Source organism: Perognathus longimembris, chromosome 15, assembly GCF_023159225.1.
Source record: "Perognathus longimembris pacificus isolate PPM17 chromosome 15, ASM2315922v1, whole genome shotgun sequence".
Taxonomy (NCBI): Eukaryota; Metazoa; Chordata; class Mammalia; order Rodentia; family Heteromyidae; genus Perognathus; species Perognathus longimembris.
This window is the reverse complement of record NC_063175.1, coordinates 10,027,897-10,042,858: the sequence shown is the minus strand read 5'-3', so window position 1 is coordinate 10,042,858 and position 14,962 is coordinate 10,027,897. Positions and strand designations below refer to the sequence as shown.

The 14,962-nt window shown below is 48.0% G+C and overlaps 1 protein-coding gene across 2 annotated transcripts; it reads right to left on the bottom strand.

The window, feature by feature from the left end:
• Positions 1–828: 828 nt before the first annotated feature.
• Positions 829–14,895, bottom strand: Mppe1 (metallophosphoesterase 1). Of its 2 annotated transcripts, XM_048363503.1 has the most exons (10): positions 14,834–14,895; positions 11,390–11,732; positions 10,516–10,624; positions 8,619–8,722; positions 7,573–7,647; positions 4,489–4,597; positions 4,278–4,343; positions 4,071–4,193; positions 2,304–2,444; positions 829–1,255 (listed from the first exon to the last, which is right to left on the bottom strand). In XM_048363503.1, the coding sequence occupies exons 2-10, from the start codon at positions 11,710–11,712 to the stop codon at positions 1,073–1,075; spliced, it is 1,233 nt and encodes a 410-aa protein (XP_048219460.1). In that variant the 5' UTR covers positions 11,713–11,732; positions 14,834–14,895; the 3' UTR covers positions 829–1,072. The 2 variants fall into 2 exon arrangements, with proteins under 2 accessions (XP_048219460.1, XP_048219459.1); XM_048363502.1 differs by lacking the exon at positions 14,834–14,895 and having other exon boundaries at positions 4,278–4,346; positions 11,390–11,747.
• Positions 14,896–14,962: the final 67 nt, after the last annotated feature.

The following is a 14,962-nucleotide window of genomic DNA, read 5'->3' as shown; positions in this document are numbered from 1 at the left end:
ACTGAACTTCTTCTCAAAGCTGCACGAGGCCAGGCACTGGTGGCTCATACTTGTAATCCTAGCAACTCGGGAGGCCGAGATCTGAGGATCACTGTTCAAAGCCAATCTGGTCAGGAAACTCTTTGAGACTTCTTATCTCCAGTTAGCCAGCAAAAACCCAGAAGTGGAGCTATGGCTCAAGTGGAAGAGTGCCAATCTTGAGCCAAAAAGATAAGGGAGAGACTGAGGCCCTGAGTTCAAGCCACAGTACTGTCAGTAAGTAAATAAGAAATAAGCAAATGAAAGTTGGGTGCAGACTGGGGCAGAGCTCAGTGATAGAGTACCTGCTTAGGGTACACAGGGACCTAGGCTCCATCAAAATAAAATAAAATGAATAGAAATAATAGTTGGATTTAAAACAATAACCAGACTCCTATGGGGAGGATAAAAACAATACACTTTACTGACTTAAAATGGTTACGGCATTTATTTTTAAATACCAAAAAAATATTTTCTTCAAGTCTTGAACTTTAGCAAGCATTAAACTGAGAGGTAGCAACTAAAAGTCCTTGAGTGGAAAATTATACTTATCTAAAAATCTGATTCTTTAGTACAGAAATACAAAAATCTATTTAAAAAAAACAATGTGTTCCTGCACATTGATCTATAGTTGTATTTCAATGTACAGCTTCATCATATGTAGGAATCTGGGCACCTTCACAGAAGGACAGAGCAACTCCAATGCGTGCACACTGGGCACCCAGTGCGTACAGGGCTGCCGTCCTTCCCGGGACGCAAGGGCTGTGTGTCGTGCATGCAAGTGACAGTATCCATAGCATTTACATACTGTACAGATGCAAGCTGATTATACATATATTTGATAAAAACGAGAAGAGCTTTGTCGTAGAGTACATGTTTCACTGACAGCATGAGAACAGTACAATCAACTACTTATTCCGCAGTCGCTGATTTGTTTCCGTGAAGTACACTGAGATGGCCAACACCTCTGCTCTCCTTCACTTGACTCTCATGTAGGCGCTGCCAGAGGTTTTCTTTGGCTTTGACATTTGTTACCGCAGGAACAAGCCACCTCTCACCTTGTCCCATGCATTCTGAGCAGGTCCCATCCCAACAGAAAAGGTGAGGCCAAACACTCAAAGTGAGCTAAGAAGAGGACCACAAGGATCCCAGCCGCGCCGCAGTACGTGGCCAGAACCGTGTCCTCACGGGGAAGGAAACACTTGGAGAGGGTGTAATCTCTGGACGTCAGGCTGCCCTGGGGAAGAAATGGAAAGCTAAGCTTCAGGGTGAACACCAGACTCAGCCGACCATAGGCTGCCTTCTGGGGTTCTCTTGGTCAGGGCAGGGAGGCAGTCTTCCTCAGCCTGACAAGTCACCATCAACCACACTGGCCTGGGCCAAGTGTGTTGGGGGAGGGGGGTGGTTGGTCTGCTAACTCTCTGTTAAACTTGCCCCTGAGCCAGGCACTGGTGAATCACACCTGTAACCCTAGCTACTCGAGAGGCTGAGATCCAGAAGCTTGTGGTTCAAAGCCATCTCTGACAAAATAAGTCTGAACTCCATCTCTAAAATAACCAGCAAAAAAGCCAGGATGGAGGCATGGTTCAAGTGGCAGAGTGCCAGCCAACTAGGTGTGAAATCCTGAGCTCAACCCTTAGTACTGGAAAAAGAAAAAAAAAAAAAACCTCATCCCTGGCACAGATGTGGGGACACCTGATAGATCCAGAAAGGCAGCACAGAATCTGAGACACAATAGAAACAAGTACAAGGAGTGCATGGGTTTCCTGCCACTTGACACTGAAACAAGCGCTCTGCTACCCAGAAATACCCAAGCATCTCCATTGGCTTTCCTGTGTAAAGCGTAATCACACTAGCAAATGCTTTTAACGACTTGGACTTTGAAAGCACCATTTTCTGTAGTAGAAAATACAGTATAGTGGCATAAAATCGTACAAACAGGATGCTGGAACCTGTAGCTAACAAGAAGGCCTAAAACATCAGGTAGTCATTCCCTGAAACACCGCCTTTGGTCAGCTTGTGAACCTCACGGCACTGTCTGCCAGGGAAAAGAAGAGCGGGCTGTCTAGCTAATGAGCGAATGCTTCTGTAACCCTAACAACGTGAATGCAGGCAGAGGGTGGGGGCAGAGGCCTCGCCATCAGATTGAGCGTGCAAGACAGGAGGACCGGACGGCCTGCTTCTGTGCGTGTTTAACAGATTGCAGCAACTAAATAAGTAGTTGATTGCTGTGTTGATTTCACTACTTAGGAAAGCTTACAGATGAAAATAAACTTTCACTTTACCATGATGAAACTGGGGTTGTTTCTGTTCCTCCAGCTGAAAGACGGGACGCTGAGCTCAGGGACACCTCCCGCGTGGAGCACCTCGCAGGCGCTATGCGTGTGGCCGCTCAGGACCAGGCGGGGCTGGAGCCACCACAGCAGCTGGGCGGGCGGGAGACACAGGCCGGGGGGTCAGCACTGGAGCCCAGCCCCCCCCCCGGCCCAGGGCCGGCTTGTCCCGAGGAACGGGCACTCGTTCTGATCATGGACGACTGGCCATTTTCTTTTTTCCCTTAGAATTCGTGGGTTTTTTTTTTTTTGCTTTTCCTAAGCCTCTGCAAATCTGCTCTCCCGATCACAGGTTTTCTAGAGTTTATTTCTGTGCGTTTGCTCATAGACATATTCTACAAATATATTTACCACAACTAGAGGTGTAGCTCAAGTGGCAGAGGGCCGACCTTGGATGGAAAAGGCCAAGCAAGAGCTTGAGGCCTTGGGTTCAAGCCCTAGCACCAGCCCCCCCCAAAAGAAGATATTTTTCCTTAAATGCACGTTTATGCTTTTAGCCAGCCCCAGTGGCTCGTGCCTCTAATCCTAACTACTCAAAAGGCTGGGATGTGAAGATCACAATTTGAAGCAAGCCAGAACAGGAAAGTCTGTAAGACTCTAATGTCTAATTTAGCCACCAAGAAGCTGAAAATGGAGGTGTGGCTCAAGTGGTGGACAGTTAGCCTTGAGCAAAACAAAAAAAGCTCAGCAACAGCACCCAAGCCCTGAGAACGTGCCTCAGGATTGGCATTAAAAGCATAAGTACTGGGCACTGGTGGCTCAGGCCTGTGATCCGAACTACTCAGGAGGCTGAGATATGAGGATCGCAGCGCAAAACCTGCGGAGGCAGAAAAGTGCATCCAACTCTTATCTCCAATTAATCACCAAAAATATCAGAAGAAGGGCTAGCTGCGGCTCAAGCGGAAGAGTATTAGCCTTGAGCAAAGAATGCTTAGGGAGGGCACCCAGCCCTGTGCTGAAGCACACACACGCACGCACACACACGCACATGCGCGCACACACACACCATGCTTTTAGATATAAATTCAAGTACAGCGCGCGCGCGCACACCATGCTTTTAGATATAAATTCAAGTACAGATTTTTAAATCTTAAAAAAAAAACGAATTTTATTTTATATTTATACAAATGCTACATACCTTAGATGATTTTTCTTAAATACCTGCATTTTTAATTAAGTTCCTAAAAGTATGATTCTAAGTTCCCAATCCATTTAAACCAATAGGAAATCTTTCAATGAAGAAACAGCTGAGAATATTACACACTTGAGAATGGGAAATAATAGATAATAAAAAATAAGAAAAAGAGCCAGGCCCTCTACAGTCCTACTTACTTAGAAGACTGATAGCTGAGGATGGTGGTTCGAAGTCAGCTCGGGCAAGAAAGTCTGTGAGATGCTTACCTCCAATTAACCACCAACCAACCAAAGTAGAGCTGGGGCTCAAGTGGTAGAGTCCAGCCTCAAGCAAAAAGGCCCAGGAATAGCACCCGGATCCTGAGTGCAAGCCCCAGGGGCTGTCTCTCTCACACACACACACACACACACACACACACACACACACACGCACAAGGCAGGTGGAGAAGAGCTTGAGAGGGCGTGGGAACCCCGCCCGGACTTGCGGGCTGTGAGCACCACTGTGAGGCTGTCCCTGATCTGTGGCTGAGGAAACACAAGCAGGGGGTAACCGGGACTTGAGACCCCGCCACTGCGTGCAGGTACCTTTTGTGAAGCCTCCCGAGAAAGCACATCGTATTTCTCCTTAAAAGGGATGTTCCTCTCCTCTGGGGGAGCCGCGTCTTCCCCGGAGCAGTTAGCATCGCTGGTCCGGTAGAGCGGGTAGTGCTAACCCAGGAGTTAAGGAGAGATCGGTCGGGACTCTTGAGAGCCAGGTGGCCCTACCCAGTCCATGCCACTCCGTGTCCTCACCTGCAGGAGCACTGGGGCAGACAAGGGGAGCCGCTGCCCCCCTCCACACCGGCCAGATCCCCGCACCTGCTGGGCACAATCAGCCAGTTAATGTGGCACACAGCACTCTCCTCACTGGGAGGGGCTTAAGGAACAATGGCATCAAGGGCACTGCGTGGGGCCCGGGGAGGACACAGGGGCAGGAGGCCGGTGCCTCCCAACCATCTCCTACCTCTCGAGAGCAGTTGAGTCGACGGGAAACTTCCAGGAGTTCAGCTTCTGCTTGGGAGCAGATGTCACAGCCGTCCCCTTCCAGGGCCACACTGTTGAGCATCACGAAACTGAGGCACATAGAAGCAAGCAGAAGGTCAGGCTCCTGCGGCCCTGGGAGCCATGTGCCCATCGCTCCCAAAGAAAGCAGACTAGGCCCCGGCCGCGTGAAGAAGCTCCCAGAGCAGGGAGGCCCAGCCAAGCCACCCAGCTTAGTCGATATTCTTGACTAAGTCAGTATTTTCTTTTTCTAATTTGCTTCATTGTTCTTTTCGAGGTGATACAGAGTGAGGTTACATTTACACATGTCAGGTAGTAAGTGCATTTCCTTTGCCAGTGTCTTGTTCCCTCCCTCGCTCCCATCTCCACCCACGAGCTGCACGCTTCCCTTCCGTCAATGTCCGGTACATCCCGAGGCTGCTGTGCCTTGTCCGCCCTTTTCCCTCTGATCCTGTGCCGTCTCCCCACTCTCCCACAGATGTGCACGCGAGCACGCCACATACAACGTCAAGAAGGGAGTCATCAGAAAGAGAAAAAACAAATGAAGAAAAATGTCCTTTGGGGCTGGGAATATGGCCTAGTGGTAGAGTGTTTGCCCCGTATCCATGAAGCCCTGGGTTCGATTCCCCAGCACCACATAGATAGAAAATGCCCAGAAGTGGCGCTGTGGCTCAAGTGGCAGAGTGCTAGCCTTGAGCAAGAAGAAGCCAGGGACAGTGCTCAGTCCCCGAGTCTAAGGCCCAGGACTGGCAAAAAAAAAAAAAAAAGTCTTTTGTTTCCATATCTTTGGAGTTCATTTCGGTCTGTATATTATTTTATATACATATGAAGAGGCGCTTGGGTATTACACCTCTGTGATTCTCTCCTAAGACTGTCCTCTTTTGGTCTCAAAGTATGAGACTATCTATAATTCTATATAATCTGTCATATCCCAGTGCATTTTTAGATCTATCGTCTGCATTTCAGGGAGAACATGCATCATTTGTCTCTGTTTGTGGCTTACCTCACTTAACATGATTTGTTCTAGTTCCACCCGTTTTCAGGAGTCAATATTAACCAAACAAAAACTGCATTACTGGGAGACATGGCCAGGCACTTTTAACCCTGAACTTGCAAGACACTAAATCACAGAGGCTCAGCTCATAGGCCCCGGTAACTGCCCCCCCCCCACCCCCGCAGCTTGGCATCTAGCCAGCTGCATGTCCACTGGGGGCTGGGGAAACGGGGGAGGGAGGAAGGAGGATGTCATGGAAACCAGGGGCTTGTGGTTCACACCTATAATCCTAGTTACCCAAGGACACGGAGATCTAGAGATCTTGGTTCAAAGCCAGTCCTGACAAACAAATCCAAGATTCTTCCAGTGAACCAACAAAAAGCCAGAAGAGGAGCTACGGTTCAAGTGGTACAGCCTTGAGCGAAAAAGCTAAGGAAGAACATAAAGCCCTAAGTTCAAGCCCCAGTACTGGCACTAAAAATATGTACTGCTTGAAATTTAAGCCATTCTGCAGCTAAGGGGCTTGAGTAATCAAAGTGTCCGAAACACTGAGATCAGGCAGAAATAACTCAAGTGTACCACATCTCCAGGGTGACCCAGGAAAGGATGCTGCCATTTTGAGACTACACTCCAGGCAGAGAGAGGGAAAGGGAGCCCAGGGCCGAGCTCTTGTCTCGGGTACTTCCAGCAGCCCAGAGCTGCCACAACCATGGCCAGCAGAGCGCTGGGCACCCGCAAGAAGATCAGGACTAAAGAGAAGAAAGCTTTGCCACCCAACTCTTCCTCCACCATGCAACGGCCAGGAGCAGTACACATATGCTCTTCACTGTGCTCCAAACCGCCCAGAGACAAGCACTGGGACGCACACTGATCCAGACCTAAGGATGGGCCAGGGCTGATGAGATCTACAGAAGCACTTGACATACTGGTCACTGACTGCTAGAACCACAAGGAAATAGTTTTTGATTAGGGATTTTTTTCAAGTGGGGCGAGGGAGGGGCGGGGCTTGAACTTAAGGGCCTGAGTCCTGTCCCTTAGATGTTTTTGCTCCAGGCTAACACTCTACTGTGTGAGCCACAGCTCCACTTCCAGCTTTTTGCTGGTTAGTTGGAGATTAAGAGTCTTACGGACTTTCTTTTCCTGGCTGGCTCCAAAACAAAGTCCTCAGATCTCAGCTGCTTGAGTAGCTAGAATTGCAAGTGTGAGCCATCAGCACCTGGCTGGGAACAGCTTTTGTAAAGTAAAATAAGTTGATGAAATAAAATAAAAATAATTTTTTAAAAATGAAAAGTTGGGCTGGGGATATAGCCTAGTGGCAAGAGTGCCTGCCTTGGTATACCCGAGGCCCTAGGTTCGATTCCCCAGCACCACATATAGAGAAAACGGCCAGAAGCGGCACTGTGGCTCAAGTGGCAGAGTGCTAGCCTTGAGCGGGAAGAAGCCAGGGACAGTGCTTAGGCCCTGAGTCCAAGGCCCAGGACTGGCCAAAAAAAAAAAAAATGAAAAGTTGATCAAATAAAAAGAGATGTCTTTAAGCTATGTAAGGTGGCACACAACTATAGTCCCAGCTTTTTGAGAGATAAGGCAGGAGAGTCACCTGAGCCCATGAGTTTAGACCAGCCTGGCATTGCAGATGCCATCTCAAAACCAAAAGAAAGCCACCCTCTACACTGAGCCAGTGAAATGCACAAGGGGCAGTGCAGAGCCAATCAGCTCCCCACAGTGGCTGAGCCGTATCACCGGCTGACCTCCCTGCAGATGGCGCGATGCCCGCCCATCTGCCACGGTGACCTTCAGCAGGCACAGCCCAGAGACACACGAGGTCAGGGAGAGGAGAACGTGGGGCAGACCACGCGCGGCAGGCAGTCACGTGTGAAAAATGAAGGTGAAGCTCGGGTTGGGGAAAAGGGGAGTTATGTACAGCTCGGTGGCAAAGCACGTGATCAACAGCCATTAGACCCAGGGTCCACCCCCGGCCCCACATTTAGAAAGAAAAATAAAGCCTTCAAGGACTCAAAATCTTTGTAAGAATCCATACAAAATAATACTCACTTAACTCCTTTCCAAGAGAATAGCCTTTCAGAGTTAAACACTTTCTCAAATCGTTTGACTAGGTATCTGTTCATCCTGCATTCAATTGTAAAAAGAAATATGTCAGAATCTTGGCACTAGCATGAAAAAAAAAAATTCAAGATCTGAGGGTGAGACTTCCTATAGGTTAAAGACTCCAACTAGCCCCGAAGGTTCAAATCCCAGCCCCACTACTTCCCATGAAGCCTGGGAGGAAATTACTTAGCTACCTTGGACCCGCTGTCTGGAACTGGAACAATGACTTAAATAATGGGCCAGTGATAAAGAGTAAATGAGTTCATGCATGGAAGTGCTTAAAATGAGCCAAGACACAAGCACTACAGCACTGTACAAAGTGAGTTAGTAAAGTAAAACTGGGTTTGTTTTCTGTCTTCCAAAGGAAGCAATGTCAATCAGGAGGCTAAGGTACAAGGACTGCAAGTTCAAGGTCAGATTGACTATAGAGAGATCCTGTCTCAGAAAGAAAGGAAGGAAGGAAGGAGTATATTTCAAACTAGATATTGCATAAGGCACATACAATTTATTCTTGCAACAGCTATTTAATGTGGCCCTACTGTGTTCCAGGACATTCTAAATCCCTTAAGGAGCAGCTTCCATTCCAAAGTTTATATCTTTGGAAAAAGAAATTCCTCCATAAGCACAGGTAAGGCTTTCTCTTGAATTTTAACTGGCTTAAAAGGCAGCCAGAACTATCAGGCAGGACTCCAGTGGCTCATGCCTAGAGTCCTAGCTACCTGTCCGGGTCAGATTGGGAAGGTTGTGGCTCAAGGCCAGCCCAGACAGAAAAGGTCCCAAGATTCCCCACTCCCAACCAAGAGCTGGGCCCGGGGGTGCATGCCGGGCACTCCAGCCATGGCAGGAAGTCTAACGCAGGTGGATCACATCCAGGCTGTGTCTGAGCAGGCAGTGAGAGCCCTGTTTTTCAAAAGCAGGGCTAAAGGCAGGGCCCAGCAGGAAAGAGCAGCTGCCTTGCAAGCACAAGGGCCTGAATTCGAAACGGCACTTACTGGTAGTGGAAACCAATGTCGTGGTTGCCAACAATGACTTTCAGCTGCACATGCCGCGGGTGTCTGAACATCTTCTGAAACCTCTGCACGTCATCAGCCCAGGCCTGAGAGAATAAAGGCCACACTGAGAACCAGAAAGCCCTCTTCCCCAGCCTGCAGGGGGTTCCATTCCATCTGAGGAGTCACCTCACTGCTCCACATCATGTCCACACAGAACACTGAAACTGTAATTCTTTTTCCAAGGCCATCTCAATGCTTTTTATTTAATTCTTTAAATATTCCAAGATCCCCTGAAGTCTACGCATAAACTCCAGCTTAAGAAATGCTTCAGATCCGTGCACGTTCAAAGAACAGACTCAGGGCTGGGAATGTGGTTTAGAAGTGGAGTGCTTACCTTGCATGCATGAAGCCCTGGGTTCAAGTCCTCTGCACCACATAAACAGCACCACTTCTGGCTTTTTCTGGTTATGTGGTGCTGAGGACTTGAACCCAGGGCTTCATGCACGCTAAGCAAGCGCTCTACCACTAAGCCACATTCCCAGCCTGCTTTTACTCTTTTTTTTTTATTTTAATTTTTATTTTTTGCCAGTCCTGGGGCTTGGACTCAAGGCCTGAGCACTGTCCCTCGCTTCTTTTTTTTTTTTTTTTTTTTTTGCTCAAGGCTAGAACTCTGCCACTTGAGCCACAGCGCCACTTCTGGCCACTTTCTGTATATGTGGTGCTGGGGAATTGAACCCAGGGCTTCATGTATAGGAGGCAAGCACTCTTGCCACTAGGCCATATCCCCAGCCCCTGCTTTTACTCTTAAAGCTTCAGAATTATGTTACTCTAGATTTTGTTGTTGTGGTTCCAATACTGGGATTGAACTCCAAACCTCATGCTTTCCCTTAGCTTTTTCACTCAAGGCTGGCACTCTACAGTATGAACCACCCCTCCATTTCTGGATTTTTGCTAATTATTTTGAGATAAGAGTCTCACAGACTTTTCTGCCCAGGCTAGCTTCAAATCATAATCCTCAAATCTCAGCCTCCTGAGTAGGATTACAAACATGAGCCACTAGTGCTACACTTTAGGTCTTTTTTTTAATAGGCTTAAAAATATCAGCTGTACAAATAAATACCCTACTATAACAACAATATCCCTCTTTTGGGTCATGACCAACTATCCTGAAGTTTTAACTACAGCATGACCTGGGGATATATGCTAGATAAAGTCCTATGGCATATTTACCAACACTGTGCTTTAGGAAATAATATTTAAAGTTAGAATAATACAGCCAGGTGCTGGTGGCTCATTACTGTAATTCTAACTACTCAGTAGGCTGAGATCTAATGATTATAGTTCAAAGCCAGCCTGGGCAGACAAATCCAGGACATTATCTCCAATGAAAGCAAAAAGCTGGGAGTGGAGGTGTATGTAGCTCAAATGGTGGAGCGCCAGCAGTAAGCACAAAGCTCAGCAGGAATGTGAGGTCTTAATGTAAAAGCCCATCAGAATAACAAACTTAGAAAATCATGAACTGTTGTTGTTCTTAGCTTGCAAATGCACTATATACAATTAGTGTATAGCTAGTTGGTTTTTTTTACATGTAGCATTTCTAGTATCTAATATTTCACTAGAGGCTACATTATAACAAACATTACAACTGTGGAAAGAATAGGCATCTAGGGGCTGAGAATATGGCCTAGTAGCAGAGTGCTTGTCTCGCATACATTCATATAGAAAAAGCCAGAAGTAGAAATGTGGCCTAAGAGGGGGAGGGAGAGGGGGAGGAGGAGGGGGAGGGGGAGGAGGAGGAGGAGGAGGAGGAGGAGGAGGAGGAGGAGGAGGAGGAGGAGGAGGAGGAGGAGGAGGAGGAGGAGGAGGCGGTGGTGGCACTTGGACCACAGGGTCCTACCTGAGAGGAGCTCCACTTCCCTTCATCGAAGATGTCCCCCAGAATGAAGACGACTTCTGGCTGCAGCCACCACAGAGCCGTCTGGAAGGCCCTTTCCATCTGCCACTCCCTTGAGGACATTGGAGAAACAATGCATCCACCTGCTTCTTGGGAAGAAGCTATCTGTGTCTTCTGGGTTATTTACAAAATGAACCAAACGTTCCCATTTTTCTTTTACACCTGCTAGGCCCTAATCTTCAAGGGATTTCACCTTCAGAGCTGAGGAGAGATAATGAAAGAAACAGTAATCCTAGCTACTCAGGAGGCTGAGATCTGAGGATCCAGGTTTGGAGCCAGCCTGGGCAGGAAGGTCCAGTGAACTACTAAAAATCCAGAAGTAAGCTGTAGCTCAAATGGTAGAATCCTAGCCTTGAGCCACAAAGATAAGGAACAGTGGTCAGGCCTTGAGTTCTAGCCCTAGTTCCAATACAAAGAAAAAAAAATCCACACAGCAGCCAGGGTGAGGAAGAGCCACCAATCCGGATGTGGGCTCTTCCCAACCCTGGAGACCACTCCCAGGTTTGTGTGGGCTCCTTCACACAGCTGTGAGGTTTCGTATAAAAGAAATAAGCAAATACAAATCCCGTAAGGCAGTACCAGGAGAGCCCACGTAACAGGGAGGCAGGGCTCAGGGGCGCTCCAGTGACTTGCTTGAACTCACAAAACTAATCAGTCAGTGCCCCACATCTAGCCTCTCGGGTTTCATGGCCCTTAGTATAATGGATGCTCAATAAACACAAAGTTGGAAAAGGTTAAAGGTCCTTCTCGGAGAGGAAAATGACCAGAGCCGTGAGGCTGACCCACATCCAGAATGTGTCTGAGCTCTCCTCTTTACCTTCGTAATTTATCCAGCCAGTGGCCTCTTATTTCCCCAAGCAAGTGGGTATCCGCCAGAAACATGGCTCTCAGCACGGGCTCCTGTCCACCATGATCATGGGCTGCGGGTCTCAGCTGCGGCCAGTTACAGCGAGAGATCACCAAGTGATAGACAAAAAATTCACAAAACAGAAGCACAGCCAAGACCACGGCTAAGAGCTTTAGCAACAGGGAGCTCCTCTTCTTCAGCAGACGGAACTTCTGCCTTCCCAGCCCCCATTTCACCAGAGCCATTTCTCCAGCCTGGAAGCAAAACTGCCAGCACAGGAGAGGCAAGTCCATCAAGACACCACTGGAGAACCCTGCGGGGGAGGGGGAAGGAAAACTGGGTTAGCACCCTCAAGAATCCCAGTATTACTGCCAAGCAGGATGGCACACACCTGCAATTCCAGGTACTCAGGAGGCCGAGGCTGAGCCTGGGTCACAGAATGAGACCTGAGACCACCACTTAGAAATAAAAAGGAAGCTCCGGCCACGCAGCTGCCCTCTACCAGTTTCTGCCCTAGAATGCCAGTACCTAACCAGACTCAACCCAGGAAAGAGCAGCAGGGCCCTGCCCCACCTTGTGTGGAAGCAAAGGTGAAGATGAGCCCAGGGGAGGCTAGATGCTGTCAGGAGCTGGGGGGCATGGCCTCCATGGGGGGCTCTAACATGGCTGACACTCAAGGGCGCCCCAAGCCGTGACAAGGGCTCTGCCCCTGCAGGCACCCAGTGGCCTCTGGATTCAGCCAAATACATCAAGAACAATTACCAGGAAGCAGTAGCTCCCGTCGGTAACACTGGATAACTCAGGAGGCCCAGAGGGGAGGATCACAGTTCAAAACCAGCCCAGGCAAGAAAGTCTGGAGATTTTTATCTCCAATTAACTAGCAAAAAGCTACAAGTGGATCTATGGCTCCAGTGACAAGAGCACCAGCCTTGAGTGGAAAAGGCTACAGGTCAGCACCTAGGCCCTGAGTTGAAGCCTAGGACCCCCCCCCACCCCAAAAAAAGGAACGATTTGAGTCTGATATCTCATTTTCTGTGGAAACAGCAGCTAAAACCTCCTAAAGGCTTTCTTCCTGAAACCATGCAGGCAGTTGAGGGGGAAGGAACCCAGCACTTCCGGGGCTGGGCTTAGAATTTTTAATTTCAGCCAGTGCATATTTGTAGTACAGGGCGCTATATCCAGACATGCGCACACAGTGCGCTTTGAACAAATTCACCCCTCCCACCTCGGTGCAAACCATGGCAGTTTTAGAAGCTCCCCCTTCACATTTCCCAAGATGAAATACCAGAACGGCAACTAGAGGGCTGCTCGTGCAGCCTCAGCTCTCCATCACAGAACCAGTTCTGAGCAGTTATGACTCAGGGACAAAGAAGCTGGAGGGTGGAAGTCCACAAAATGGCTGGCTTTGCCCCAGGTGGGGAGAGAGCTCCAGGGAGGCTGAGCTAAAAAAGGGAGGAGACTCCGAGTCTAAAGGTAGGACTGTACTTCCTGGTAATCCAGGCGTGGCCAGACTCAAGTCCCTAGCAGGTTCACAGGCTCAGGGACTCATCTGAAAGAAAGCCACTGAGGGGTGGGAATATGGCCTAGTGGTAAGAGTGCTTGCCTCGTATACATGAAGCCCTGGGTTCAATTCCTCAGCACCACATATAGAAAAAAGCCGGAAGTGGCACTGTGGCTCAAGTAGTAGAGTGCTAGCCTTGAGCAAAAAGAAGCTAGGGACAGTGCTCAGGCCCTGAGTTCAAGGCCCAGGACTGGCAAAAAAAAAATAAAGCACCTCAGGAGCAGCACTCAGGCCTGGAGTCCAAACCCTACATCCAAAACAATAATAAATGAGGAGCTCTGGCCCCCATCCTCAAATCTCTAGCTCCTTTCCATAAAGAAAGAAACATCTCCTGGGCTGGGGATATGGCCTAGTGGCAAGAGAGCTTGCCTCGTATACATGAGGCCCTGGGTTCAATTCCCCAGCACCACGTATACAGAAAACGGCCAGAAGTGGCGCTGTGGCTCAAGTGGCAGAGTGCTAGCCTTGAGCAAAAGCCAGGGACAGTGCTCAGGCCCTGAGTTCAAGGCCCAGGACTGGCCAAAAAAAAAAAAAAAAGAAATATCTCCTGCAGAGCTATTTCTAATCAAGAAGAAGAGACTTTGCAAGCTAGCTGGTGGCACTGTTACTTTGCTAAGAAAATCCTGCTAATATTCAAATCAGCTGTCTGTATAATGAAAAAGAGCAAGTATATCCCTACAACACCTGGGATGGGAAAGTAGGCACGTAGCTGAGGGGTGCAATGTGGAGGCCCGGGCAGTTTGATTTCTACCATCTCCCATACAGACATCATGTTGCTAGCATGACAAAGACAATAAATATGAAAAAGCACTAAAACCAAACATTGTATGTATGGGTAATCCCAACGCTTGGTAGACTGAGACAAGAGAATCATGAGTTTAAGGCCAGCCTTGGCAACATGAGGACACTGTCTCTAAAAACCAAAAATAGGCAAATAAACAAAAACCATTAGTTCTATTATGGTAGAATTTTTCACAAAGGTAGAAAGACTCATTTTGATGGGATGAGTTTGGTGGTTTGGGGTCAGAATACTTTTTTTTTTTTTAATTGAACAGAATAAAGCAACAGAAAACCTTGGCTGGACTACACAGAGTTAAGCCAGGTATGGTAATTTCATGGAACTTATTTCTGGGGGAGAAGGGTTGTAGTTTTTTATTTTGTTGTTTAGTTTTTTGTTTTTGCCAGTCCTGGGGCTTGAACTCAGAGCCTGAGCACTGTCTCTGGCTTCTTTTTTCAGCCACAGTGCCATTTCCGGCTTTTTCTATATATGTGGTGCTGAGGAATCAAACTCCGGGCTTCATGTATGCAAGGCAAGCACTCTACCACTAGGCTATATTCCCAGCCCCTTATTTCTGTTTTAATATACATGTTTCCTCAGGTACTGGTCATGATATTGTAAATGGTATTTCCCCCTGCACCAGGCTGCTAGCCCCCTTAGGACAGGCAGCTGGCCTTGTCAATCATTATCCATTTCATCTCCCATGCACCGCACCTGGGCAAGCAAAGAGTTCAGTGCTCAATGCTGTTTCTACCATACCCTCATTTCACCAAACACTTTAGAATTACAAACATTAATAATCTTAGTTGGGTGCCAGTCGTTTGCAACTATAATTCTAGCTATTCAAGAGGCTGAGATATAGAAATCAAGGTTTGAAATCAGGCCAAAAAAAAGTTCAACATATTTCATCTCCAATTAACCAGCAAAAACTGGGCAGGGAGCGTGGCTCAAGTGGTAGAGCAACAGCATGCCTGAAGCCCTAGGTTCCATCCCCAGTACCTACCACACACACACTTTAAAAAATAAAAACTAAGGGTCGGAGGGACTTTCCAGGAGAATCGATGAGTTATCTCACCTTTTAAGGAAGGCTACGGGAAGGCGGAGGCTGGTACCAAGGGCCAAGCTGGAACCTGCTCTCTAAAATGAGACCACAAAACAGAAGATGTGTGTTTTGTTCTTAATTCAGCAGCTGCAAATAAAACCC

Coding starts and splice junctions, on each gene's coding strand:
- Mppe1 (XM_048363502.1), bottom strand. CDS start 11,712: ATGGACTTGCCTCTCCTGTGCTGGCAGTTTTGCTTCCAGGCTGGAGAA. Junction 10,625..11,389: donor TGGCTGGATAAATTACGAAG/GTAAAGAGGAGA, acceptor AATGTCCTCAAG/GGAGTGGCAGATGGAAAGGG. Junction 4,598..7,572: donor TTCTCTTGGAAAGGAGTTAA/GTGAGTATTATT, acceptor TATGTGCCTCAG/TTTCGTGATGCTCAACAGTG.